The 27,863-nt window shown below is 41.6% G+C and overlaps 2 protein-coding genes across 13 annotated transcripts in view; one reads left to right on the forward strand and one right to left on the reverse strand.

Annotated features, from left to right (window-relative positions):
* The window catches only part of coro2ba (coronin, actin binding protein, 2Ba), a 44,415-nt gene extending 24,017 nt beyond the window's left edge, over positions 1-20,398 (forward strand). For 4 of the 6 annotated variants that reach the window (XM_069165716.1, XM_069165717.1, XM_069165715.1 and 1 more), the window contains 11 exons: positions 3,476-3,676; positions 9,951-10,067; positions 10,893-11,042; positions 11,142-11,306; positions 12,596-12,712; positions 12,808-12,912; positions 14,335-14,431; positions 14,815-14,927; positions 16,266-16,356; positions 17,255-17,394; positions 18,177-20,398. In XM_069165716.1, coding sequence (XP_069021817.1) covers positions 3,476-3,676; positions 9,951-10,067; positions 10,893-11,042; positions 11,142-11,306; positions 12,596-12,712; positions 12,808-12,912; positions 14,335-14,431; positions 14,815-14,927; positions 16,266-16,356; positions 17,255-17,394; positions 18,177-18,311 — 1,431 coding nt within the window. In that variant the 3' untranslated portion in view covers positions 18,312-20,398. Of the gene's footprint in view, positions 1-85; positions 243-3,475; positions 3,677-9,950; positions 10,068-10,892; positions 11,043-11,141; positions 11,307-12,595; positions 12,713-12,807; positions 12,913-14,334; positions 14,432-14,814; positions 14,928-16,265; positions 16,357-17,254; positions 17,395-18,176 lie in introns of those variants that run through there. The other 2 variants (XM_069165719.1, XM_069165720.1) reach the window with 2 other exon arrangements.
* Positions 20,399-20,655: 257 nt separating this feature from the next.
* On the reverse strand, positions 20,656-27,085 carry anp32a (acidic (leucine-rich) nuclear phosphoprotein 32 family, member A). 7 transcript variants are annotated; one of them, XM_069165729.1, is made up of 8 exons: positions 26,871-27,085; positions 24,110-24,259; positions 23,886-24,008; positions 23,604-23,802; positions 23,372-23,481; positions 23,220-23,274; positions 21,965-21,976; positions 20,656-21,103 (listed from the first exon to the last, which is right to left on the reverse strand). In XM_069165729.1, exons 1-8 carry the CDS (start codon positions 26,922-26,924, stop codon positions 20,991-20,993), a joined length of 816 nt encoding a protein of 271 aa, XP_069021830.1. In that variant the 5' UTR covers positions 26,925-27,085; the 3' UTR covers positions 20,656-20,990. The 7 variants fall into 7 exon arrangements, with proteins under 7 accessions (XP_069021830.1, XP_069021828.1, XP_069021827.1 ...); XM_069165727.1 differs by lacking the exon at positions 20,656-21,103 and having other exon boundaries at positions 21,497-21,973; positions 23,208-23,274; positions 26,871-27,082; XM_069165726.1 differs by lacking the exon at positions 20,656-21,103 and having other exon boundaries at positions 21,497-21,976; positions 23,208-23,274; positions 26,871-27,082.
* Positions 27,086-27,863: the final 778 nt, after the last annotated feature.

A 27,863-nucleotide genomic window follows, 5' to 3' on the forward strand; every position in this document is an offset into this window, starting at 1 on the left:
CCCTCCAGCTATCAGTAGGAGGAGGAGAGGGTGGGAAGAGCCAGTTTAAAGGGGAGGGGGGAGAAAAACATGAGAGAGAAGGAGGTAGAGACACAGACACGGGCCGCCTGCTTACAGTCGAAAGGGAAGGAAGGAAGAGAGGAGATCCTGGTGGCTGGTTTAGAGAGGAGGCTGGATGTTTGCAGTGTGAGAAGGCCGCAGGAACTCTGAGACTGAAGTGTCATTATAAGGACACTGGTAAGGTAAGGTGACGTTTTCAGTGGCGTGTTAAAGAGGACATTAAGTGTGCTGTTAAAAGTAGGTTTCTATTTTGAAGATGTGAAGATGGTTTATCTGAAACAAACTAGGCATAAAGACATTCTTGTGGTGGAAAAAAACCAAAAACTGTCTGCTTAGGAAGTTAGGAAAGGCCTCGCACTGGAATGCAACAGGGAATCACGCTCACAACCCACAAGTCTTGTGATATGATGGATTTCAAGTCATTTCTTCCCCGAGCTGCAGTGTTTTTGTGTGTGTGCATGCCCCTGCTCCTGAACTCTGTGTGTGTGTGTGTGTGTGTGTGTGTGTGTGTGTGTGTGTGTGTGTGTGTGTGTGTGTGTGTGTGTGTGTGTGTGTGTGTGCGCGCACATTCCCCTGCTCCTGAACTGTGTGTGTGTGTGTGTGTGTGTGTGTGTGTGTGTGTGTGTGTGTGTGTGTGTGTGTGTGTGTTCTTGAGCTGCACACCCTCGTGAGATGAGAAAGAGACAAACACTCTGGGACAGACATCCTCTCTGTGCCATTCAACGGTGACCAATGAATGAGCATCCTTGTAAAGAGTGCGTCTCTTTGCGTCTCCTCTAACTGTCCCTCAGGCTGCTTTCTGCCGCTCTTCTGTTCCACATTAATTCCTTAACAAGCTGCCATTATGCTGCTCATGCAGATACGGCCTCAGAGCAGACGATCTGGGTTTGAATGGGATGAAGGCGAGATGTTTATGTGCGGCGTATTCCATTACATGTCCTGTATTCAAATTTTTAGGCACAAAAGTGTTATCAATAAAAAAGTTTCAAAATCAAAAGTAAAGCCGCCATGGAGAGTTGTAACTTTCAAACTGTTAATTTATTTATTATTAGATATATAATATATACTCTAATGACTGATACATTAACCTGTAAGCAGCCTTTTAATGTTGTAGTTAGTTGAATTGGATCATGTTTGAACTACAATATTCTTATGGGTAATATAGGAGTGATTTTAAAATCTTTGGGCTTTTATTTATTCTTTATTTTTTTCTTATTTAAACAGTACTATCTTTTTCTTGTTCTTTGTTTTGTATGAATTTTACAGCACTACAGGTTCATCTATCTAAGTAGTACCCACCTGGGCGGGTCTGCTTTTTTTTTTTTTTTTTTTTTTTTATACCAGAGCTAACAGAGCTAAAAGCAACTGTTTTTTCTTTGTTCTCTGTTTTCTTTCTTAGGACTGATTAACCACATGAAAAACACAGAAACATCTGCATTACAAACTGACCTCTTTTTCCTGAATATATTTCATTGCTTTGGTCCATCATTCACCTTTTGATTTCAAGTTTGTTTAATTTGGATTATGGAAAAACAGCCACCACACGTAGTTAAATCTATTACAAATATAATGTCATCATATAACTAGAGGTGTCAGTTAAATATAGTGGAGTGCAATATTTCCCTCTGAATTGCAGTGAAGTAGAAGTATTACATAATTAGAAGACTCACGAATGCAGAAAATTGTCAATAAGTGCAGTTTTTGAATTAAATATACTGAGCTACTTTCCTGCATCTGATAAGCTGAAACTACAACATATATATATTTTTGTACTTGATAAATAATATATATATATATTTTTTTTAAATAATCAACTGATCATTTCAGCTCCAAGTATAATATTCACAACCACAGAAAGCTCATTTTGTGTTTGACGTACAGTGGCAGTAAAGGGTCACTTCCTCATTCTAGGTGCTGAAGTGAGCAGAGTGATCAGCCACAGTAGTGCAGCCTGCTGGATGCCATTTCTCCAGTCTGGTTGGAGACAGCCAAACACAATGGCAGCAGCACGGGCAGGGGATGTTTCTATTTGCATGTGTACACCACTCCCACCAGTTCCCCTCCTTATCTGAAGAACAATGGTGAATAGAGGATTGCCTGATGTCATCCGGCATCGCTGCCACTAATCTGACAAGAGTCGTACCCCCCCCCCCTCACCACCACCACCACGCACCCACCCCTCCCTCAGTTCCTGTCGCCAGCTGATATAATCGGCATCAAAAGTGTCACTGAAAATAATCGTGAACGGATCCAGTTAAATAAATTGCAGCTGCATTTATTCGCGAGAAACTCCCACAACTTCTGTTCTTACGAGACAAAGGTCGTTAAACATCCACCTCCTGTGGCCCAGTCAGCTTTTTTGTCCATATTCAGAGCTAAAAGTTCAAACCGAAAATTCAGAAGCTCCGACGCGGCATTTTTGCGGTGAAGTGACAAACAAAAGACGCAGCCACTTGTCTTCTGTTGTATGTCGTGGCTGCAGACAATGCCTGTCTGTTGTGGAAGATCCATGTGGACCGAAACAGAGTGACTAACAGCAGGACATATTACAGTGGGCCGTGTCAGAAATCAATCATTTTGATTCTGGTTTGTGATTAAGATATTTCGAGGAAATATCTTTACTATTGCTTTTCCTTCTTGACACATTAATCACCGGCTCTAAGGCAACGTGAAATAGTGTCACAGCAGGTTTCACCCAGTTTTCACCCTCCGAACGTCTCACACCAAGGACCAATTTGGACGATTTCCCACAACTGCATGTGTGACTGTTATCATGTCTGCACAGATGGGGCGAACCGCCCTGTGACTCCGGGTTGGGAGGATAGGAATGTGACATGATGAGACTTCACTGATTATTCCTTTACAGTCGTCATTATGAATGTACCATGCTGAGCGCCTAACAATACTTACAGATGGGAGAGATTTTTTTTTTTTTTTTTCCGCGCCAGGAAAATTGCATTTGTGTAGCTCAGCTAATTCATCATGGTGTGTTCGCCCAGTCTGCCTACGCACCGTGTGAATCCTGCTTGTCGGTTTACTTCTGCACACTTAGCAGATGGTCCAGGGGGAAAAGCTGAGCTGTCATCTAAAGCATAGCATAGTTTTAGCTTTGCCACAATGCACAGAAGGAGATATTACGGGCAATTACCTGTTTAAATTGACACTTTTATCAAGAAAAATGAGAAATATTGACTGGTTTCAACTTCTAAAATATGAGCTCTTGCTTTTTCAGTTTGTTTTAAATCATTGCAAACTTAACGTTTTGGGGTTTTGGACTGTTTTTGGACAAAACAAACAAAATGATGATCTGTGGCTCTGGAAAATGTATGACAGTCTCTTCCAGTGCCTGTCAGTGCTTTAGCGAATACAGCAGACAGATCTAAATGTTTATCGTTGACGTGTTCCCCTTTCTCAGATGTCATGGCGTCCGACCTACCGAAGCTCCAAGTTTCGAAACGTGTATGGAAAAGTCGGCAACCGGGAGCACTGCTTCGACGGCATCCCCATCACCAAGAACGTCCATGACAACCACTTCTGTGCAGTCAACTCCAAGTTCGTGGCGGTCGTCACCGAGAGTGCCGGCGGGGGCTCCTTCATTGTTATACCTGTATCCCAGGTAACTGACGCACTTGATTTGCTGTTTGTTGTCATGCCAACCAGGGTCAAAATGAATGGGGTCTTCCCCACTTTGCAGTTTGCTGGGTGTTTTCTTTATTACTGTGGACTTCATTGTCAGATACATGATATTTTGTTATTGTGTGTTTTTGATTCTCTCCAAAAAGTATTTGAGTATTTTGGCATAGATAAAGTTCACAAAACACAATGCAATCATAGCTTGAGTGACTCACACTCAGGCGAAGCATTTACTGCAGGATTATGCTGCGTGATATACATTCTTTAGGCCTTACTTTTTTTTTTTTTATACAGCTTTATAAAATTGCAGTCATTTCCAGCTAGTTCACAGCAGAGTCAAATCTGAAGCTGCAGAGCTGTTTCAACACAAATGAAGCACAGACTGTAGCTGCTACTTCACCGCAGCCTTAAATCTTCAAGCCAGAATCTAAAGCCAACGCTGTTACCGGGTTGTGTTGCCAATAAGAGCACAAAAAGCCACAGTGATATCGCCCATAAACACGACTAAAAGACCCTGCAGTACTGGGAGGTGTGAAATACTTTTTCTTGTTATAGGAAAAGGAAATCTGTTTCCTCTTACTGAGAATTCAGTTCACACTCTGCAAATATATTCTACTGCTTTACTTGTATTCATACAAGATTATTCCTGATGTTAATACAGAAGATAAGCCCGAAAATCATTCATTTTAGAGGTATGACTGTATTTGCTCACTCGTATTTAATAAGTGGTGGTGTTTAGTTTGGAGAACGGTTTCTATCAAGTTTCTATCATCAAGTGCAAAGCAAGATAATTCCCGTTTGATGCTGAACGCTGGCGGGTTGTTTTATACATCATATATATTTTTATATTAGTTTGTGTCCCACTCAGCTTTGTACACGACACTGTGTGAGAAGTGCTTTGCCCCTTTAAGAGCGACTGTGCCAAGGTGCTCGAAAAGCTCTTTGCTGCCAAGTAGGGTCGAGTCGAGCTGTTATCAGGCAGAAGAAGTATTCAGTAAGCTGAGCTGTCTCAGGCGGAAAGACTTCGGCTACATTTTTCTTTGCATCATTATACGCTGAGGTGTTCACTCATGGAAAAAGACCACTGGCTGTCTGTGTGCTCTGCCAATGAGCTGGTTAAATAGTTGGTGTGAATCTCTCCATGTCAGCCTTTTTTTTTTTTTTTTTAATCACGTTCTTTAGATTTGAAGTCACAAGCTAACAACGTTGTTGCCAGATCAGTAAACTCTGCCCACATCTAGCCATGCTGCATCATTTCATACAGCTCCACAGAGCACATATGTTACTTGATAAAAAAAAAAAAAACCTTTCATTGCCTCGGAGGCGAGAGGTGGAGCAGGTCATCCAATAATCGGCGGGCTGGCAGTTCAATCCCCTGACCCCCACGCGTCAAAGTGTCCGCGGGCAAAACACCGAGCCACGAGTTGAACGGCTCTGCGACCATCAGTGCAAGAGCACATGAGTAAAGTGGAGTCCATTAACCGTCAATTCCTTTGATGGAGCAGTTTGTAGTGTCGCCGTCCCCTTTCAAGCCTGAGAGAATCCACAATGGCCACAAAAAATGAAAAAGGGTTTCTCAATAGCCCGTGTTTGGTTTGTCTCTTCTGGGCTACTGTAGAAACATGGCAGTGCAACATGGCGCACTTCAAGGGCTCATTGTAAGGTAATGAAAACACAGCGATTCTCGGTTCCAAGATTAGTGATTAAACACAAATGCAAAATTATGAATATTATGTTCCAGGCTTTCCAATAGATCCTCCTCCACGCTGGACCTTTCTGTCTGGTCGTGAAGAGGAGACTCTTATGAGTCATAAAATTATCATGAATATATGAAGACAAAAATGAGATTAGTAGCAGTTTTATGTTGACAGTAAAAAGGCGATTAAATGTGCAATTTTTGGGATTTTCATTAGTCAATGACATATCATCGATAATATATTCTGATTATAATTAAATCTATTTAAATCTTATGCTGTAACAAACAATTCTTGAACAAGAACTTGACTGGTATTTTCGATTTTGTGTCATGACTATCCATGACCTGTTCAAAGACCATAACTTGATTAATTTCCTCTTTGGCAAAGTATTGCGCTTAAGCGTTTCCTTGGGTTTCTGCTGAGTTGACAGGTTTAGAAAAGGCATTTTTCATATTCAGCAGCAGAACAGCTTTCTATGCGGTGATGGCTGCTGTTTGATGCAGTATTCTCATGCCCAAACAACAAGTCAGCAAACTTGTGATCCCTCGTAGATACAAGTTTGAACATTAAAAACATATTTTTCATTTTATTTTATGTTTTTGTGGAGACCTGAAGTGAGGCTACATATAAAGGAAGACCTGTTATTGTTATGAAAGATTGGTCTTTATTGGCTAAAATGCATAAATGATTGTTGTTGTTTTTTGTAACTTCTATATGAGAAAAATATTCTACTGCTTGAAAACAAGATGTACATAAATGATCTATTGGCTTCAAATACCCCAAACTATAAGAGCATACATTTACAGTGTACGTTGTACTACATCTGTGGATTGAAAAGTGAATTAATAAATGGGGTTACATCTTAATTAAAAGGAGGTATGCACGCAGAGTGATGTCACCAGTCACACTTTAATCAAACTCAGTCGTTGTTTCCTGTTCAGTGGACATCCTGATCAAAAGCAGTCAGCGGTGTTTCTTCTGCGTGAGATCCCTCAGAACAGGAAAAAACTAAATAGAAGAAATCTAAAATCTTCTTTCAGGTTTTCCTTGTTTTGTTTTTTTTTACAAAAGGCACCCACACTGTTTAAAAAATGATCCCCATCTCCTCCTTTATTAGATAAACTAACTAATCTGCCGTCGTTTTGGCTGATGGTGAGGTAGGAGCATGGCGGGCATATTACTATGACAGCACGGCGAGACAGCCATATGGTCGCCTGCAGACAAAGCCACAAGCAAGTGGACGAACCACTGTGGGCACCACCTGGCACACAGAGCGGCCCAGAAAATGACACAGAAGGTCAAAAACTCCTCTTCATCACCTCGGCCTAAGAAGGAGAGAGCAGTGGGTGTGGTGCTTTTCGCATCACTGCCACCACCAGTATATTAATACTCCTTCTGCCACTGCTATGACTGTGAATGATGATGTTGTTGTGTTCAGCCTATTAACTGGTATTAATCAGTGTCTATAATTAAGTCATTTTTAATGCCAAAATGCCAATTAATCTTTGGCAATTTTTTTGGTATCCTGTGACTGTAAAAATAAATATCTCTTAATTTTGAACTGGCAGTTGGTCAAAACTGGTAATTCATAGAAATCGCTTTGGGCTCCATGTTATTGTGATGGACATTTTATTTTTTTTATGTTTGTGCCATTTTAAAGACTGAGCGAGTAATTAATGAGGAAAAGATTACATGATGTATGCGGTGCTGCTTGTGCTTATCTAGTATAATTAAAATGTACTTGTTTTATTGGCAGTATACATAATATAAAATGGAAATCCCCAAAACGCAATAGACACCATGAACAATGGATGTTCTCTTCTTACAGTATATTATGACCATCACTATAAATAAGGTGCTCCTGTCCAGTAAAACACTTTGTGCCAGTGATCCAATGACGGTGACTTAACACTGCAGAATATTCAGCCTGTTCAACTTTAATAAGCATGACTCAGCATGTCCATTTCAGCTCAGTGAGGTGCGGCAGGCCATACGGGAGGGTATGCCGCAGAATATGTATAACCACTTCTGTGAAGATTTATAGTCTTTTTAATTAGCAAGCTGCAACACCCGTGTAGCTGCGGCATGAGTGAGGAAACTCACAATGGCAGCAGAGTGGGGAAGACAGAATTTTGACTCTAAAACCAGATTACACGGCGAGTTGTGTAAATCAAACATTATTCCACATGATAGCCGGAGGAGCCATATTATATTCTCAAAACATTCATCTCCTTAATGGCCGCTGTTCGGTTGTAATAGCCTGCAGAAAGACTGTAATCACCGAGCTGCAGCGGTACGTCATATTTGTAAAGATTTATCGGGAATTACAGATTGATAAAAGTTGGTAGCAATCACAGTGCTGTTCCTCTGGCGTATTGGAGACGTTGGTACCTGGCCAGCACATCTGTGCGTCACCGAGAGCGCTCATCTGTGCCGCAACCTCAGGAAATGAGCTGCACGCAGACCACGAGGCCTGACGCAGGCCTCGGTCGCTCTCCCGTTAAATAACCGGACAGTTAACAGTGGCCGATTTATAATTTGTAATATATTTCATGTGCTGATCGCGAGTTAGAAGTGGAAACTGTCAAATATATAAAAGACAAGCAGTGGAAAAAGTCCATTCATTTAATGTTTCATTATAAAATTTAATTTCCTCCTAATGCCTCACGGACCCTCTGAACTCTTTGCTTCCCAACAGACGTAATTTCTATGCAGGTAATTAGTTCCACCTGAATATGGAGTCCCTTAGATCCGTCGTTATTAATGGGAGCGAACGGGTGATGACAACTTTGGAGAGAAAGGCGTCATCCTATAAGGTATCTGAGTTGTGTTTCTCGAGTTGTCTTGCTGAGTCACATTGTCTCCTCTTCTTTTTTTTTCCCATCTCTCATATTGACTTGAATTGAACGTTTCATTTCACAGTGGCGGTGTTTTAGCACCGACTGATTTCTATTGGTTTTGTCTTGCGTCCTTTGATCGTGTTGGCAAAGCTCTCTCACTGTCTTTGGAGACATGATACCTTGAAACGTACATCTTTCTGAGGGTAGTGCAGCTTCTCAGCTGGTTCACTGCAGTGGTGACTTCCAAACTTCTTTCTGATTATTTATTTATGTACACTGTTTCTGTTATGTGTGTTGCGGAGATTAAATTGATATTAATTGCGGCTCAGGTTGTGAAGCTCACTCTTATTGCTCATTATCAAACTTGACTTGTCTGTAACCAGCTAATATTGATCGATATGGGTAAATACTAACTTACACTTTACATAGACAGAGAATTACTTAACCCCAAGTCTTACTGCAGCTATATGATTATTTCCCCCCGTTTTGCCTCATGTTGTTAGAAAATAAAATGTATTATTTTGAGTTTTTTGGCAGGAGTGTAAGGGGACACTTTGAAATTTATTTAATTCTCTCTTTAACATAATACATGTCCAAGACTTGTGCTATTTATTATTTAAAGAGGAGTTTCTTAAGGCTTGATAATGCACTTAGAGTCAATCCTCAGGGTTCAGCGAGGACGTTGCATATATAAACACACACGCACGCACACACACACACACACACACACACACACACACACACACACACACACACACACACACACACACACACACCCATACCCACCCTCTGGATTTCACTGAGGCATGACCTAACGCTCCTGAACAAATCTCTGGGGAAATAAAAAAAAAAAAGAGGTCAGTGGATTGAAGTGACATCAAACATTCATGACATCATGACCGACATTAAGAAGTGTCTGTCATCAGCTGTTATGAGCCAGTGCCCCTCTGTGGACTCGGCGGGTTATTGCAATAACAATGAATGTGCCTCAGACGTCCCTCCACAATAACCAGGTCTGTTTTGCTTAGATCATGATTCATGGAGGTATCTCGCTGATGTGATTTCACTTGTGTTATGTTTGATCAGTCTTTTGAGTTCACATCAATAAAAGCCAAGAATGTTTTCGTTCTGTCATGTTCTTCATGGATGAATACAGATAACTGCGGGCTACATTTTTTTATCACACAAACTAAAATGGTGGACCTTTACACTGCTTTTTACGCTGGCTTTGAATCTGTTGTTAGAATTTTTCTATTAGATGTGGTTTTTAAGTGGCAGAGTGTGTATATTAATTATTAATAGGTAAGGCTGATACACTTAAAAAATGTCCAAACTTCCTTCTGAAAGGCGCAAGTTTCTGATTTTTGCCTATTTTTGTGCTCAGAAACATCTTTAGTGTCCAACACTAGTCTAGAAGCTCCTTGGTACAGTTTTCCATCTCCATATGAGTATAATGCAACAAAAAACTATGGGCGATAGAAAAATTCTGAAAAACATATGCATTCAGCAAATATACATATTTTACTTTGTAAAGCAGCGTAAATAAGCAGTTATTTTATAATTTTATCAGCGGTTATGATGCCCTCAAATATTATGTTCAGGTTTTTTTCTGCTATTGTAACTGTAACTGTTACTTTATGCTGCTATTTTTTTATTTCTTTCACCTACATGTGTTTCAGTACAGAGAAAGTAAATGTAAAATAATGCGCTTGTGTTTCAGTGTGGCCGCCTGGACTCCCACTACCCGAAGGTCTGTGGCCACCAAGGCAATGTGCTGGATATCAAATGGAATCCCTTCTTTGAAAACATCGTCGCCTCCTGCTCTGAGGACACCTCGGTTAGTGACTCACAACCTTTTTTTTTTTCTGACTTCACAGTTTTGAAAATGTGAAAAAACATCTATCTATAGCTGTTGTTTGGTGTTGAGGTCGACGGCCACCGGCCCAGGAGGTAAAGAGTTCGTCGTCTCATTGTGGTCAGAAGCTCACTGATTCAGAGAGTTTGTGCTGGACGCAGGTTTGTTATCTCGTTTTGGCTGGCAGCTCTGGTCCCTGTTGTTGTTGTTGCTGTGAGCCTGTGACTTCAAAATGGCACATGACAGATGTGAAATACCGTTAAGCAGGACACAAATCTGTTCAGTAACTGACTACATTAATGACATTAAACACAGCATCAAATCCCAATCACTCTGACTCTTAATCTCATGTTACAAGACATATTCTGACCTCTGCAGGCCCCTTTTTTTTTTTTCCACTACATGCACCTGCTATATTAGTCTGTTGAGCACAGTGAGGCCACGGCAGCAGTGTGTTCTATATAGTACTATCACTTGTTGAAAGATAATCTCATCTGGTCCAATAGAGAGCCTCCAGCCAGAGCCGTAATCCAGTCTAATCCTAAAGCAAAGGGCTGCATTGATAGCGTGTGCTATTTTTGATCAGAAGCCTCTCTAGCTGTACCATACTGATGATGGTTTGGAGTTCGTAGTAATGGGTTCTTTAAAAACATGGAGTGACCTCTGACAAAATGATAATAGTTATAATAATATAATAATAATTATTATTATTATTATTATTATTATTCACCCATTAAAGAGTTGTGTAATACTGTGTATGTGTGTTTGTGTATTCGTTTGTATTGTGTGTGTTTGTGAACGTGGCAGGTCCGAGTATGGGAGATCCCAGAAGGCGGTCTGAGGCGCAACATGACGGAGGCGGTGCTGGAGCTGTACGGTCACAGCAGACGGGTGGGTCTGATCGAGTGGCACCCCACCAGCAGCGGCATCCTCTTCAGTGCAGGCTACGACTACAAGGTACCACATCCGTCGCACAGCGATCAACACAACGCAGCCTCGCATCGGCAGCACGGTGATCTAACTTCCACCCAAACGATCCCCTCCTGCTCGTGTCAGATCCTGATCTGGAACCTGGAGATCGGAGAGCCGGTGAAAATGATCGACTGCCACACTGACGTCATCCTCAGCATGTCCTTCAACACGGACGGCAGCCTGCTGGCCACCAGCTGCAAAGACAAGAAGCTGCGCGTCATCGAGCCACGCTCCGGGAGAGTCCTTCAGGTGTGTTATAAAACATTTTACTCCTACTGGACCTCTCATTTAACACGAGAATTTAAAATGATCCGTATAGAGGTGGTTGGCGAGTACACGATAGGACAAAAAGTGTGGGGACACCCCCTTTGCCTCTTACTTCCATTTACAGAAATCTCAAACTTAGAAGACAATCATTTGCGTTCGTCTTTGTGGTTTGTTGAAAAGTCTTTTCTGTTTTATCAAATCATGCCCCAGAACACAAAACAGGGTGAGGCAGAGCTTTACTGGCCCGCACAGACCTCAACCCCTCAAACACCTATCAACCGTTGTGCCTGAATGGGAGCAAATTCCTGCAGCCAGGTCCCAAAACATTGTGGCAAGCGCTCCCCGAAGAGTGGAGGCTGTCAGAGCAGCAAGTAAATCGTTTTTGAATTTGACGTTTAACAGACGCATATTGTGTGATGTCAGCCTGTCCACATACAGACAGTGTTACAGGTTCTTGACCTCTGAAGGGCCGTAGATCATTTGTAGTGCCATTCAATTTCCAAGGTGGTCCAACAAAAACTAAAAACTGGCTCACCCCACTGTTTCTAAATCTTTGACCTTTGACCTTGGTGATGATGCTGTGTGATCAACATGAAATAGCTTCTGACTGGATGTCCTGTTTGTCGGGTGGTTAAGTCACATGCAACACGGTTCCACTCCCATCTGGCAGGACCTTAGCTGCATGTCATATCCCCATGTACCTCCCTGCATTTTCTCTGTCTGTACTGCAGCTATATAATAAAGGCAAAAACGCCAGAAACATAACATTAGAACAAAATACAAAACAGAAATGGCTTGTGATTAGATCCATGCGCTTCTCCCCTGCTGCATCAAGTGGAGGTGATCAAGTCGAGGCGGCAGGAACAGGCAGAGGACACCGAGACAAATAATGAAAATGTTCGGTACCTGAAATACAGATTTATGTTCCAGGATTCCAGGAAACAAACAACGCTGTGTTTGCTTTGCTATTTAGGTACAAATTCAGACATAATTATATTTATTACGGTATGCAAAGCTCTTAGACTGGCAGCATACAGAATGTAGGGGATAATACCATTGATTTATGAGGGGCTCCTTGGTATAGGCTTTGTGCTACCTGTGGCTCCACAATGTGGAAAACAAAAAACCTTGAGGAAAATGTCTCTGAAATGTTTTTCTGTGGTCATATTTTACTCTGACTTATCACAAGAATATGTCAAATAAATTCTGTTTTCCTAGCAGGTGTTTCTCACATTATATCCTCACTCTATGTCTGTGTGCTGCTCCACCAGCAAGCCAGTTGTAAGAACCACCGCGTGAACCGGGTGGTGTTCCTGGGCAACATGAAGCGACTGCTCACCACAGGGGTTTCTCGCTGGAACACCCGGCAGATCGCTCTCTGGGATCAGGTCAGGCAACACCTCCATATGGCTCAGGCCTATAATGCCACCGTGGGTGGAACGAGTGGGTGTGCTTAAAGCCCCGTATGTGCTGCTCTTCCCAGGAGGATTTGTCCATGCCGATTGTGGAGGAGGACATAGACGGCCTCTCGGGGCTGCTGTTTCCATTCTATGATGCTGACACACATATGTTGTACCTGGCAGGCAAGGTCAGAACTACTCCCTCTGACTGTGTGTGTGTGTGTGTGTGTGTGTGTGTGTGTGTGTGTGTGTGCGTGTGCGTGTGTGCGTGTGTGTGTGTTGTTACAGCTGTAATGTTTCTGAATTTTCATAAATCATTTGCATATTTCCCACAGAATGAACCCAAATGTGAAATATACCGATTTCTTTTCATTTGCATGAATTATTGCCCATTTGCGCACAGATGGGGACAGATAGAAAAGATATAAGCACAAATTCTGCACACCGCTGTGTTTTACAGAAAAAAAATAGTTTTGAAAAGACATTTTGTTCTTGTATTTGGAATAAATTGTTAAAAGACTAATGACTGATAACAGGGTAGAGGTAATCAGGAGAATATTGGTATGGAAAAAAAGTCAACACAGTAAGTATGTTTGGTAGTTACAATGGCATACATTGACAAACATAATAAATAATCATAATAACTGACAGTTGAGATAAAACATGAAACAATGTCATCTTTCATCACATGAACATAAATCACAGACAAATAGAGAATGTCTGATAAATAAGTGGAACAAATAAATCACAGTATAAGATGAATTGAATGTGTGAGTGTTGCATATATATTAAATAATGGATAATGGAAATGATACATACTTATTTGATGCTTAGCTGTTGTTCACTGGTCGTATGAACAGTTCAGTTGTGTTTTTCACAGCACCTAAGCCAAATGAACAGAAAAAAAAGTATTTTGTTGGGAGGATGATAACATTGCTTTTGCAATCCATTCACTATAAACCTTGATTTCCCAATGTTTTGTGATTTAAAAAAAAAAAAAAATGTATGGCACAGACTGTTTAAAAGATATAATTATTGCAATGATAACAGTCCAAAATTGTTTAAAAAGGCAGAACATTTTTTAACTACCCACCCCCGTTGCAACCACCGAGCACCTAAGCCCTCCAGAAACTTAAGACAGACAGTGCAGTTTGTATACCGGTCTATGACAGATACCTGATTACGTTTTAATGACTGCAGAGTCATATCAGTAAAGATCTTCTCCGTAGGTGAGAACAGTTTGTAGGGCGTCATTCAGAATACACTATCATTAATATACTAGATTTCTTTAAAACACGTCACAACTTCAAAGATACAAAGTCACACACATTTCTCCTACTTTGCTGCGTCAGCATGTTTAAACAAAACTCTCTGAGACCCCGAGAAACTGAGGTTTTTAAGTTTTCTGTGTCTGCTGAACTTGAAACATGGTTTCTCTCAAAGAGGTGAATTTTCTCATCTTAATTTTAAACCAGTTGTGGGTAAATGTTCAAAAGCAAAATCTAAGAGGCATAGTTTTGGTCTGTGAATGTGAGCATAGCAGCAAATAAGATGATGCTGTAGTTCGAGTACAGTATGAATGTAATAGCCCCATTCTGCTGCTTTGGCAGGGGGACGGCAACATCCGTTACTTTGAAATTACCACAGAGAAGCCATACCTCCAATACCTAATGGAGTTCCGGTCCCCAACCCCACAGAAAGGACTAGGTAAGTCAGTCATTGATCAGCATTATATGATCTTTCCTGCCGGAGCAGAAAGAGCAATCCTAACCCCTTCATCAGCAGTCTTTAGAGAGGGAGGGAAGGAATGAATCACCGTGAAAAGGGGCTCCGCCTCAGCGCTGCTCTAAAAACGGTGTCGCATGCCTGAAAGGAGAAAAGACTTTGAAGAAAAAAAAAAAAAAAGAGCAAGATTAAATGAAATATTCCCTGGATGGAGCTGTAATGGTTTTCACTAACTCGTCCAGCAGTATCGTATTACAGAAGCTTTATGTTTTTTTGTGTCTCCTTGATGAGACTCAAATTAGCCGTGAATTCTGGGAAGGTGTTTTAACGGTTGTGTCACCGCAGGCTTCTGTTCTCGTCTGCAGGTGTGATGCCAAAGCACGGGCTGGATGTGGCCGCCTGCGAGGTCTTCCGCTTCTACAAACTAGTCACCCTGAAGGGCCTGATTGAGCCCATTTCCATGATTGTGCCAAGGAGGGTGAGTGAGCTCGAAATACAGGAATGAAGTGATTCTACTCTGTTCCCTCATTATCAGTTATATCTGCAGTATATCACGTCTATCCGGCACTTAATAAGACCACATCCACACTCGTACGGCTTCATTTTGAAACAGCATTTTTATAAAGAAAATGATCTCCGTCCAGTTGAGTGTTTTAGCAGCGTTTACCAGCTAATCTCCGTCCAAACGAACACGTCCAGGAACACATACACTTAACAACCTCCTTGAAACAGTATTTGTATTCACACAATGCTTGTACCTTTTAAAATAACATTTTCCCTTTCTGTCCATGCAGTGGCTTTAGCGAGGCGTCGTTTTCCTTCAACGTGTGTGCAGTCGGTTGCTCCCAGGCGTGGTGGCCGAGCGCGTGTCTGGTAGAAGTTGAGGAAAAGATCCTTTTACTTCGGGCTCTGTACTCGGATGCCGTCTTCTGCTTTGGTTTATCGAGGGCTGATCCGGACAATCAAAAGTTATCTCAGTATTCCTTAAAACCCACGACTTCCTTGACAAAATGATCCCACCATAAACTAGTTCTTACCGGGCCTCACCGGAAACCTGCGGTCTATGTGATGCTGATAACACCGCTGGACATGGGAACTGACCAAAATCGTTGGAATATTATCCAGTTGCCTTCTGCGCAACGCGGGCAGTAGTGTAATGACAACAGCTGCTGGCATACACAACAAGGTCAGGAACACAGCACAAATGGGTGTTTGCATCACCGTCGGACTACGTCGCAAACCCGAAGTTTTTAAAATGCAGCGAGGTCAGCGGGGTTTTCGCAAAGTTTTTGGGGTTTGAAAACACCAAAGCAGTGTGGACAGCAGCGTGTAAATGTAGCAAAAGTTCAGCAAATTAAAAATGAAAACAGATTAGTGTGGATGTAGCCCCATTTAATAAGCTGATAAGTGTTTGTTTGACTTTAATTAACATCTGTTAGCAAGACTTTGACGTCCTGAATTGTGGCTTGTAATGAACAGAAATACAAAGCTGAAAGCAAACAAGGACAGAGGTAATTAATCTGAATGCAAAAGGACATTTTGTATTAAATTATTGCTTTAGCTTGAAAACAAGTGGGCGTTTGGTTGCGAAACAGAAAGAATAGTTGAGTAGATGCATTACTGAAAGTCAGAAAACTGTCAAAGCGATGACTGAAGCGTTGCTTTTAGCCCACAGTCCCCTCAGAGATGTATGTAAGGCACTTTAAACGTCCTTTTATCCAGACTTTGGGATTAATTAGCTGTATCAAATCAAATAAAGTAAGAATACGTAGTGAAGACAAATGTGTTTAAAGCACGTGAAAATGTGTGTTTACAGTCAGACACGTACCAGGAGGACCTCTACCCCATGACAGCAGGAACAGAACCGGCCCTGTCCGCCAGCGAGTGGCTGAGCGGAATCGATCGAGGTAAACGACACGTTAAACACTAGCTGGACTGGTTTGTTTAAAACCAGACATTTTCTTCGCGGTAGAAAATCCCCACATACATTTACCTTTAGTCAGTGTCACACAGCTTGAACCAGACTCCGATATCACTTCAAGGAGTCTCAGAATTACAACATGGGCCAAGTGAATATCAAGTCCGGGAGTGACCGTGTATTTCAGACGTCTATTTCTTGTCATCACCTCTATTCTTCATGATTTGTCTGCTCTCAACATCTATGTACATCGTAGTTGATCTCTTCCTATGTATTTTGTTTCTTTTTCTTATTTTTAAATTGCATATTAACATGTTTTTATGTTCCTTTATCTGTATTTATGTAAAACACTGCATTTCTTTTTTTTTTTTTTTGCTGAAAAGCACTTTGAGCTGCACTTCTTGTATAAAAGGTTCTATACAAATAAAGTTTATTATTATTATTATTATTATTATTATTATTATTATTATTATTATTATTATTATTCAGGACTAAGTGAGTAAAGGTAATTGCCAACACTGTTAAGTTCTGATTACTTAATCATTTAATCGTAATTCAGCCTTTAAAACTTGGAAAAGACAACAATTATGCCATACTGCAATAATAATACCCAAATCGAAGACATTATCCTCTCCTATACTATATTATCTATATTGCCCAGTCCTACCTCATAATAAAAGCCTAGTGAAAACATTCAATACTTACCACACCTTTGAAATCCATTGAAGCCTTTAAGGACGAGAACTACTTATTCAACCAAAAGAAGTGCACATATGGAGGTTAAGCTGTAACAAGTACAGGAGTCAAACACAGTGATAATAGATCCCCCGTGGTGCTCTGTGAAGGATTCAAGGCCTCTCTGTTGTTTAACTCCTCGGTGCAAACAGACCCAGTCCTGATGTCCCTGAAGGACGGTTACCACCGGCCAAACCAGCTAGTGTTCAAGGCCCCGGTGAAGGAGAAGAAGAGTGTGGTGGTGAACGGGATCGACCTGCTGGAGAACGTACCGCCGCGGACAGAGAACGAGGTACGACAAGATTTAATGCTGTCAATCACTCTGCTGTTCCTCTGCTATATATATATTAAGAATGGTTTTAGACAATAGCTGTAAGGACTTTAAAAGGGGTCTAATAATGCCAGAGAACTTATTTTCCTTGATATGAAGGTTGGGGTGATTGTGCTGAATACTACATCATGTAATGCACATATAATATACAGTATGTCCTGTTTCTTGGAGTGTTTTTACCTACCGACCCAATGAAGATGAACTTTTACTGTTCTGACAGCTGATGGGGTCAAAATTCATTCATTTAACAAACAGAAAAATAAAGAGAGGATCATCGGGATCGGCTGATTCGTGTCGTCATTCGCCTGATTGGAGATTCGGATAAATCACCAGATTAACTGAATATAAGAGCGAAAGAATGAGAAGATCTGGAAAAAAGCTACTTAGTGGATTATTTTGTTCAACGAACAAACAAACTCAGCTTTGGGGTTCATTCCTGAACTTGGAAACTGGAGCCGACCTCGAGGTCCATTTAGTAGCTGTTAAGGAGCTGTCAGTCATATCACAAATATGATATTCAATGTAATAACATTGCAGTGTAATGTGCTGGTGTGATGTGATTCAGAAAAGCGACTAAATGGGCCTTGAGATCAGATTGTTTGTCGGTGCAGTCCTGTCGTGAGGTCCTGACACAACTTTCTGGGTTGAATACAGAATGTTTGTCTTTTTTTGGACTTCTGTCTTTCCTGCATATTCTCGCATGTGTTTTCTTTTTTTTGTTGTTCTTGTCTTTCTTCACGCAGCTCCTGCGGATGTTCTTCCGGCAGCAGGAGGAGCTGCGGCGGCTGAAGGAGGAGCTGACCACTAAGGACGTGCGAATACGCCAGCTGGAGCTGGAGCTCAACAACCTGAAGAACGTTAGCCCCAACAACGTCTGACCTCTCAGCAGCCTGGACTGGCAAAGCAGCTTCCTTTGCCCCCGCCCCCCACCCCCCCAAAAAAATCTGACCTCTGACGAGCTTCTGAACCCTCCCGCCCCGGCTTTTTTGATATATCACATGATATCATAACTTCATTCCTTGCTGCCCTGCACAATGCACACAATGATATGGTAACTGTTGGATAATCACTTAACTGATGTAATTACTGGAATATTGTACGAGTGGTAAATATAAGTAATGGAGGTGAGACAGTTCAGGGACATCAACATTTAAATCGATGATAGGAAACATTTGAGATCCAGTCAGTTTTGGTATTATCTGTTTTTATAAATGATTGTTAATGATTCTAGCACAGGCTCAAGTGTTATGATCACTTACTGCATATTTTCAGCCACAACGCCTGGGTATTTGTCTCGCTACGCCTGCCCTGTTGTCCACACGGCAATGCCTTGATCCTTCACCGTGCAAAAAAGTCCCCGGACTTCCTCCTCCTGCACCGACCAAAACCTCCTCCGACTTCTTTTTTTTTTTTTTTTTTTTTTTTGTGTCGAGGCAAAAACCGGAGGATGACAAGACTATCGCTGGCTCTTATTTCTCTTCCCCAAGGCCTTAGACCCTGCTGCAGACCCAGTTTGCAGCGAGCTGCGACATCATCTCAAAAAATGGCGGACGAGAAGCAGCCGTGGATGTTTTTTTTGTTTTTTTTCCACAAAGCTGCTTATCCAATAGCTGCTTTTCTCACCTACAAACGTCAGCTGTAAACTTCCTTCACTGACACACACCGCTCTCCAAATGCAGTCTCTTCGCAGGGAGAGTGGATAGTTCACTCTTCAAGTATTTTTATTCTTTATTTAAATTGTGGGAAAGCAGCAGTGGAGACGTGGATCCACTGGTGGTGAACTTGTGTAACTACAGTACGGAAGCTCTGCAGGCTGTTACTAGTTTCAAGGGATTCATTTTGAGGGAGGGAGGGGGGTGATGTACATTTGCTTCTATTTATTGGTCACGTCTCAACTTTTTAGCTAATAACATGTATATTTGTTTATCCCATTGTTTTTTTGTATGATGTGGTTGCGCAAGTAATGATTGTGATGCTTGATAGAATTTTGCTGAATGTTTCTGGTTGAAATGGTGCGAGACTTGTGTGAAACGGCACCGTAAATAGTATTAGTTCATCGACTCCAACAGCTCAACTCCAGACGAGTTATGAAGCTATATTCTTGCCTATTCCTAACAGTTCAAACTGTAATAACAACCATCCTTTTACATTTAAACTAAGTATATTACTATTACTGAGACGTGTTTGCCTGTAGATGTGTAATTTTGCTCTGAAGACTTCAGGTCATCGGCCTCTCCCTCCACTTGTACCATTAGCAGACTTCGGCTCGATAGCAGTTTAAATGCCTATATTTTACCATCCAACGTTGTTTCCTTTCTCGTTTAAGAGACGTTGGCACTGAATTAACATTTGATTGACTCGATTGTAACAAGACAGGTTCAAGAGGAAGACAAAAAGAAAGATTCTGCTAAAAATGCCACGTCTTTTAATCCGGACCCAATCACATTCGGCCTTGTTTTATTTGCGATTCTGCTCTCGGTGGCCTCAGAAATGAAAAAAAACCCACGACTTCACTACATGCACAGCAAGAATAGACTTTGTTGGGTCAAAGAAAGTTAAAGACTGAAGGTCACAAGTATTCCTTTATCACATCCTAGCCAGGACATTAAAGGGTTAAAAGCTTTATAGCTTCAGTTGAAACCATCAGGACAAAAAAAAAACAAGGTGAACCATTGTAATGTACATGTGAAGTAGTGACACAATAGTAAATGTGTATATTTCGTGCAGGAGAAATAAAAGGCTACAGTGAAAGTAGACGGAGGGAAAAGGATCATCCAGACTGATGAGCTGCAGTGAAGTTGTGCCGTTTCAGGGCCTCGCGTAGGTGTACTGAAAACTGAGATCAACCACTTAACAGTTCGTTATTAGAAGGTAGGATAACAGAAATGCTTTTCTGCTTTTAAAATGACTGACACTGTTTTTTGTATAGTTGTTAAATTAAATTTTGTTTGGGCAGAACCTCTTACGTTTGTTTGGCACTGAGCCTGACTGAGGATTTGAGACTCAAGTAAACGCCAGCTTAAATCTGCTGTTTGGTCTTTGGTAGTATTGTAGGTTCACGTCTCGGTCCTGTGAAAAATACATCCTGGATCGGTTTCCTGTGTGTAGACGACAACGCAAAGGCTCATGGCTACACGACGATCTTCACCTGGAAATCTGTAAACACATCACCTTTTGACTCGACTGTGTTGTTGTACAAGGACGACAAACTTCAAAAAAACATATATAAAAGGGATTTATTGAAGTGAATGGGAGGGGAAAAGAAACAGAATTTGGCTGATGACAGTGGATTTAACATAGAGTGAAAACTCACTGAGGTAGGCCAATTTGACCATCGCGTATACTAGAGAAACAGAAAGTCCAAATAACTGACCATTTTCCAGAGTTTACACTTTGAAACAATAAATTTTCAATGCACATACGTTGCGGTTGTAACCTCCATTTTATATCAAGTACTTCTCTACACTACCACCACAAATTCAAACATTGCCACCTGTGTGTCACACAAAAGAACATGGAAAAAGCAATAATGAGTTCTGATGTTGAACATTTTATCTTTATGGAAAGATTATGCATACAAAGTTATGTTCAAATTCAAGAAATTTCACACTGCGTATTTTAGATAAAGCAGCATACATATTTAATATCTTATTACAATTCATAGTTTCACCTCAGTTGTCTGTTCAATGTCTGCCGTCATCAAAGAGAATACAAAAAAATAGATTTGGTCATTATTTACAAGAACACGTATTTCCGAACTATCAAAGCTGAGGGTTTAAGGAGGAGGAGCAGCTTTGACAAGGGCAGACATTTTTTTGCTATGATTTTTAAAAATATGCCCTGTGAGGGGTCACACTGCATGTTCAGACAGACGTTTCACACCAGGACAGCAGAGAGTATTGGCATACTGGTGACACTACAAACACATAACTTACATTTAAAAAATAAAATTAAAAAAAATTAAAAAAAAAAAAAAAAAGGTACAATGCAAAATAAAATACGATTAAGACGGGGAGAAGACAGCCATACATGAAATCCAGTAGTTGACTTTAAAATGTATTAGACATGCACTCTTTTTTTGTTTCATTTTTGTCTTTTTCTTTTGAAGGGGGAGGTCTTAAAATACATAAGTCATCAGAAACTGGTCTTACACAAAATGGTGAGAAAACAAAAACATTTCTCAAAAAGGTTTTATCTTTGCTATTATTTGATATTACAAAACTGGTGGCCACGAAGCAGTTAAAAGTGGACCGTAAAGACTGGAACACGGGAGCATCAAAGGTACATAAATTTAACTTCTTTTTTTTTTTTTTTTTTTTTTCGTCTCCAGGCAACCCTGTCTAACCTGACTGGCCAATAACAAAAACCACTCCTACTGCAATATGAAACTGGGGGAAAAAAATACATGGGGTTGTTGGGCGGTGACTGGGAGATACAAGTTTAAAACAGTTCACAACTTAGCTTGAAGAGGACTCTCAATCGTCCTCATCCTCCTCCCCTTCTTCATCCGGTTCCCTTTTTCTCTTCTGACCTCGCTCTTCTTCTGGAAAAATAAAAAAAAAGAGTCACGTTCAGAGACACAAACATCGGCATCAAGTCAATAAATGTCTCCAGTCAAAATCGGGGGTAAAAATGGACAATTTTCACATTACAAGACAAGTCTGTGTCGCCTTATGACGGACCATCAAGATTTTCAGAGTATTCATTCTAAGAAGGTTTTGAGTATTAGTGTGTTCACACTGGAGATGTGAAAAAAAAAACATCACGTTTTTATTCGTCTCAGAGCCGGAAACAGAAATACAACTAATAAGAGAAAACAGCTCCAGAAAAAATAACTACAATCATTTTTGGGAAAAACACGACATTCAATTGGTAGTTATTCGACGTGTCATATCATTTCCTGTCATATCATTTTCCTTTAAATCCTTTAAGCTTTTCGGGAGTGGGCCCTTGTTTTGTTTTGTATCGTGCACGCGTTTAAATGCGGTGCCATAAAAATTCCCGCTGCCGGTTTAGTGCCTTTTAGGTGGTCGCCCTGTCTGTTCACTTCGTGTGCTTTTCAGTGGCCCGACCCCGAGTGTTCACATCGGGTCTGACCACGCTCCGTTGGAGATTGTTTCCAGTCGTTGCATCCTAATGGGCGTGGACGTCTGGTTAATTTTGAAACTATAGGAGCGGCCTTCAACCAATCAGCATTGACCACCATCGGACACGATGAGCGTCAAAACCCACCAGGCCGTAAACAACAGAGACCTTCCCCCAATGTGAGCGCAGTGCAAACGACCACTGAAGACTTTGGCTTCAATTCCTCGATAGCTGCTCGCGCCGTCACAGCTGCTCGCGTCGCTTCATCCATTGTTGAAACTGCAATTTGAAACGAGCGTTGTCCCCCCCCCTCCCACACGTTAACGATCCGTCTTGCCCTTCGGAGTGGCCGCGCAAACCTGAATGCTTAAAAAGGTTTCCAAGCTATAATCGCAGCTAAAACAAAAGCTGTAACAAAAGGTGGGCGGAGCCGGGCGAGCATCGTACCACAAAGAGACGTATACCAGCTCGAAAAGTTGGATATAAACACTGTCAAATTTGAAATACATACTGTATGATTAGGCTTTAAAAATGTACACAGTGAATCACAAAGAACCCGGAAATCTTTGTTTACAAGTAAACACCACGGGGCACATTTAAGTCTGCTGATTTGTTGTTTACCGACTGCAAGATCAGTGTGTAGTATACACTGTGCACAGATAGTACAAGTTAGCCGCCATTTTACTCACCCTCACCCTCACCCTCTTCATCTTCATCGTCAACCTCCCTGTCATTCAAATCTTCCTCCTCTTCCTCCTGCATCCAAACGACAAGGCAGAGTTCGTGCAGTGAATACAGACAGAACGTTTCTTATTTCATTTCAGCATGCACGCCCCATTTGTTCTCATCGCACCTCTCCACTGATGTCGTCCTCGTCCTCTTCTTCATTCTCCTCTTCATCCTCCTCGCCTTCCTCCTCCTCCTCGTCTCCTGGTGCCGCATCTTCATCGTACTCCTCCTCATCTGCATCTAGGCGAAAGCGGTTGGAGGTGGTTAGTTATTAGCCACGTGTTCAGACGCCAACATCAGAATCTTCCGGAGAAACAGAAAGAACGCGTCTGTCCGTACGGAGGTCACAAACGTACCATCTTCATCCTCCTCGTCATCATCCAGGCCCTCCGCGTAAACCTCGGCGTCGGAGTCGGGTGCCTCTTTGTCGTCTTTGTCGTAACCGTCCAGGTATGTGAGCTGGGGTAATAGCTTGAATACGTTGTCTCTGTATTCGTTCAGGTTTGTCACCTCGCAGTTGAACAGATCTAAACTTTTCAGGGTGCCCAATTCTTTCTGTCAAAAGAAAAGAAAAACATCAAGTTGGGTGACTAATGCGGCCGGCCGCTTCGCATGCGGTAGTTTTGAGTCTCACTCACCAGTGGTTCTATCGTGCTGAGGTCTTTAATCTTGTTGCCACTGAGGTTGAGATGTGTGAGGTTGGGGCACTTCGCTGCCAGAACCTCCAGCCCTCCTGAGATCCTGTTATCGCTGAGTTCAAGCTGTCGATCAATTAAACAATTAAAAACAATGCAAAACCCGAAAGCCCAAAGATATTTTTTTAAAAAAAGAGTTATTTTATGCAGAAAAAAACAAAACACACCTTTTTGAGTTTATTTAGCTTCGGCAAGTGAGCAACTGTCGTCAGGCCGACGTTGATTGTGCTTAGAAATTCCAGCTCCTCGAACTCGTCTGTCAGACCTTCGATCTTTCCTTCATTTGAGCGACAGTTGTCGAGCACAAGTTCTTTGACCTGGAGAACAAACAAATACGTCTGGTCAGCATTTCTCGATTTTAAGAAATCAGTATAAATATAAAATATTTTAAGCGTGTGTTATGTTTCAGAAATCTCTTCATTAAAAGTTTTGTTTGTGTGGTTTTATTTGCACTTGCATTAACTCTAGCTCTTATTCCTACAGAAGCTGAATGTGACTACTTTGGACACAAATTTCAGCTAAATACACTTCAGTAATATATTTGGCATACAAAATTTTGTTTCAGCTTTTGGGAAACGTCTCTTTCCTTGTTTAAGCTTCTTATTTTATAGAGTTAAATAAAGTGTTTAGTTCTGGAGCAAGCAAACATAAGATAATTTAATTGAACCTTTAAGGCGTATCGGGAGTCAAATAGCACTTTACCACTTTCCTCCTGCTCAGATATTGTTCTCTTATATTACGCCGCATTTAATTGACCACTGCAATTACTATTTAATTCACCGTTTTTTCATACGAAATATAAATATGATCCATTACTAAAATGCTGTTTAAAGTTAACACCTGCAGTAACGTGGCGCATATTTAATCATATCACACTTTCTTGCTTGACTCCTTTGACTCCTTGACTACTTAATTATAATGTGGAAGCAGGAATTAATTGTTAAGGACTAGATTTATTGTGTGGTACTGCTATTATTTAATTGAGTAAAGGGCCTCTACTTCTTCCACCACAGCTAATAGGTTTCATAAGACTGATAACATATTATAGACAATAAATATTAAACGTAAAATTTAAAAAAAAAAAAAAAAAAACTGAATACAAATGCCTGACAGATGATACAATGTCAACATTGAGCTGATAAAGCAGCCAAACAGTGGGTGGTGCCACATCTGACTGACTGAGCACATTATGAGGCTGAGTTGGTGTCGGCGCATTGATATTTAAATCGTGTGATATGCGGTCACAGGTGTGCTCTTATCGGATATTTCACCTCGGCCCTGAACGTGACTCAGCCAATCAGCAGCGAGGACCGGAACTATATATATATATATATATAATAATAAAAAATTAAAAAAAAAAACCTGCTGTCCATCAATATTCAGTGGTCAGCACTCGTAGATATCGCGGTGCATTTGGCTCTCCTACCATTACGTAAATATCCCATTTGTTTATTACATTTCGAAACAGACAAAGTGCGGCGGCTGCAGGTTGTTTGCTTTGCACGAGACGTGTAACAAGAGACGGGTGTGTGTGTGCGCGAGCGGCGCAGATGCACATTAGTCAAAACAAGTCGGAGCCAAACAGACCTACGAGTCGTGCACAGGGTCATTTGTGAGTAGGAGGGGCCGCTAAAAGCCGATTAGATCGCTGCCAGGCAAACGTTTCATTGTCGCCTGTGCTAAACAGTGGCCGATTGGACCGACGGCGTGTATAGACTTCTAGTAATAAGAAGGTACGATGCGTCGTTCGTCGTTTGGTGTCGAATGAACGGGTTTTTTTTTTTTTTTTTTTTTCTTTCTTCTCCCGGTGTATTTCGGTTTGCCTTTGTTTCTCGGTAAAATGGCGGCTTGTCCTAGTTCTGGAGAAAACTGGAGCAACAACGCGGCTCGCCAGTTTGTTTTCATGTCGGCCGGATTCCTCGGGTCCAAAAAAAAAAAAACAACAACCGAGAAAACAAAAAAAAAAAGAGTCTCGGGGTGAAACGAGCAGAATGAGCACCGGGCCCGGGTGGCCGGTAACGACGCAGTCAACGTTATCGGCTCGTTCCTGCGTGTTTTTCCCCCCACCCCCCCCACCACCACCACCACCACCCCCGGTCCGTACCAGCGCCGCTTTATTTCGGCCATCTGTGCGCACAGTTTGGCGCTCCGGTGGGAGGCTGCCCGATCCGCAGGCTCCTGCTCGAAGTGTTTTCAACGCACTTCCTGCAGAAATAAACGACCTGGACGGTGGGGGGGGGTAGAGGGGGGGGGGGGGGGGGGCGCGGACTCCCCGAGTAACTACATAGTTTGTGTTGGACGCAGCGGTAAAGGCTGGATATCTGGAGGGCTGCGATCTTTCGTGCATCGTTGATCGTATTTCGTGACTTTTTTTTGGAGTATCCGCATCCTTAACGCGCCGAGCGGACGGCTTAAAAATGTTCGGTGGTGGGGGTGGGTGGGTGGGGGGGGGTCGAAATGCGTTTCCCCGGTCAAATCCTGCGGATAGCACCGTCGAGCAACGAGCACATAACAACAATACGCCGGGGTTTCAAACGGGAGAAAGGGGGGGGGGGGGCGCATTCGTAGATCAAAAGTTTAACAAATACGGCTTCTCGTACCGCTTTGCTTTGTTTATACCGCTGGCATCAAAAAAAAAAAAAAAGAAAAGAAGAAGCTGTGCTGCATTCTCAAACTGCACATCGGAAAACGTGAGGAAAGTTCAAGCGGCGAACCTGCAAGCGACCGCAGAGCAACAATGTGACCCGACGTCTCCCCATCATCATCTTTCTTTTTCTTTTTTTTTTTTTTTTTTTTTTTTTTTTTTTTTTTTATAACTTGGGAGGAAACTTTGTATCCCCGCGCCGAGACATCACACGAAATATTCTCCATTAGCTTTGAGAAGGGGAAGCGCTTTACGAGCAGGGGGATTGTGAGGCCAAAACTTACGTCTGACGGAGTGCGGTTCCGCAACTCGAGATGAATTCTTTTCTTCATCTCCATCCTTGATCCGCGCGACCCGGCGACACGATACACACACACACACACACTTTTTTTTCTTTTTTTTTTTTTTTTAAATAATTACTGCTAAATGCAACTACCACCTCCAGAGCCAGTCTGCTGTTGTTCATTCAAACTTGATCCGCTCGGTGGGCGGGAGCACGCTCCGGGATTGTCGTCACCGCCGACCAATGGCGCGAGCCGAATAAAGAGGGAACGGATTTACAGACACGCGGGCCAATGAGGGCGCCCTTATAAAACTGGGTGGGGTTTTTGTTGTCGAAGTTTGGTTGTTTTGTTAACTTAAGTTTAAATGGAAATACAACTCAAGTTGTCATCATTAATAGCAGTTTCTTATATTTCCTATTGACCTATATTATAGTGAATAAAAGTCTGAAACAATGCAGCTTCTGCTAATGTGAGTTATGATGTGAGGACAAAGGGCAGAAGGATTCACATCCAATTTTCTTCTCTAAATTAATAAGATGTGTTAGTCATTCACCTTGTTTTTTTTTTTATTTTATTTTATTTTATCCAAATCAAAAAAAAAAAAATTAACTCATCAGTTTACATTCTGCATGTAACTTACCTTTTTTTTTACGCCGGATACGCGACTTTCAAGTGCACACAAACATCACCGTTAAAACCTCCACCTACGTTGAAAGCCCCTCTTTATTGTGCGGAGCCCTTTCAAGTCTTCTCTCGTACGAAAGCGGCAAGGTAATACATTTTGTCCAAATAATCACAGCACAAGAATATTCAAATACATTTTTTTTTTTTTTTTTTTAAACACCAAAAATATTTTTAAAAAAATTCAATCATTTTGGGGCATGCAGAGAAATAAAAAAAACAACAATAGGCAAGTATAAAACAAACGAGCTCCAAACTGACAAATGACACAAGAAGAAACACACCATACACAGTTTTTCCTGGGAAAAAGGG

This window comes from Embiotoca jacksoni, unplaced genomic scaffold (genome assembly GCF_022577435.1).
Source record: "Embiotoca jacksoni isolate LCO1_2020_lvr unplaced genomic scaffold, fEmbJac1.0.p SCAF_35, whole genome shotgun sequence".
In the NCBI taxonomy this organism is placed as follows: Eukaryota; Metazoa; Chordata; class Actinopteri; family Embiotocidae; genus Embiotoca; species Embiotoca jacksoni.

Coding starts and splice junctions, on each gene's coding strand:
- anp32a (XM_069165722.1), bottom strand. CDS start 26,289: ATGCACGAAAGATCGCAGCCCTCCAGATATCCAGCCTTTACCGCTGCG. Junction 24,009..24,109: donor AGCTAAATAAACTCAAAAAG/GTGTGTTTTGTT, acceptor ATTGATCGACAG/CTTGAACTCAGCGATAACAG. Junction 21,977..23,207: donor TGAAGAGGGTGAGGGTGAGG/GTGAGTAAAATG, acceptor TTATTTTTCCAG/AAGAAGAGCGAGGTCAGAAG.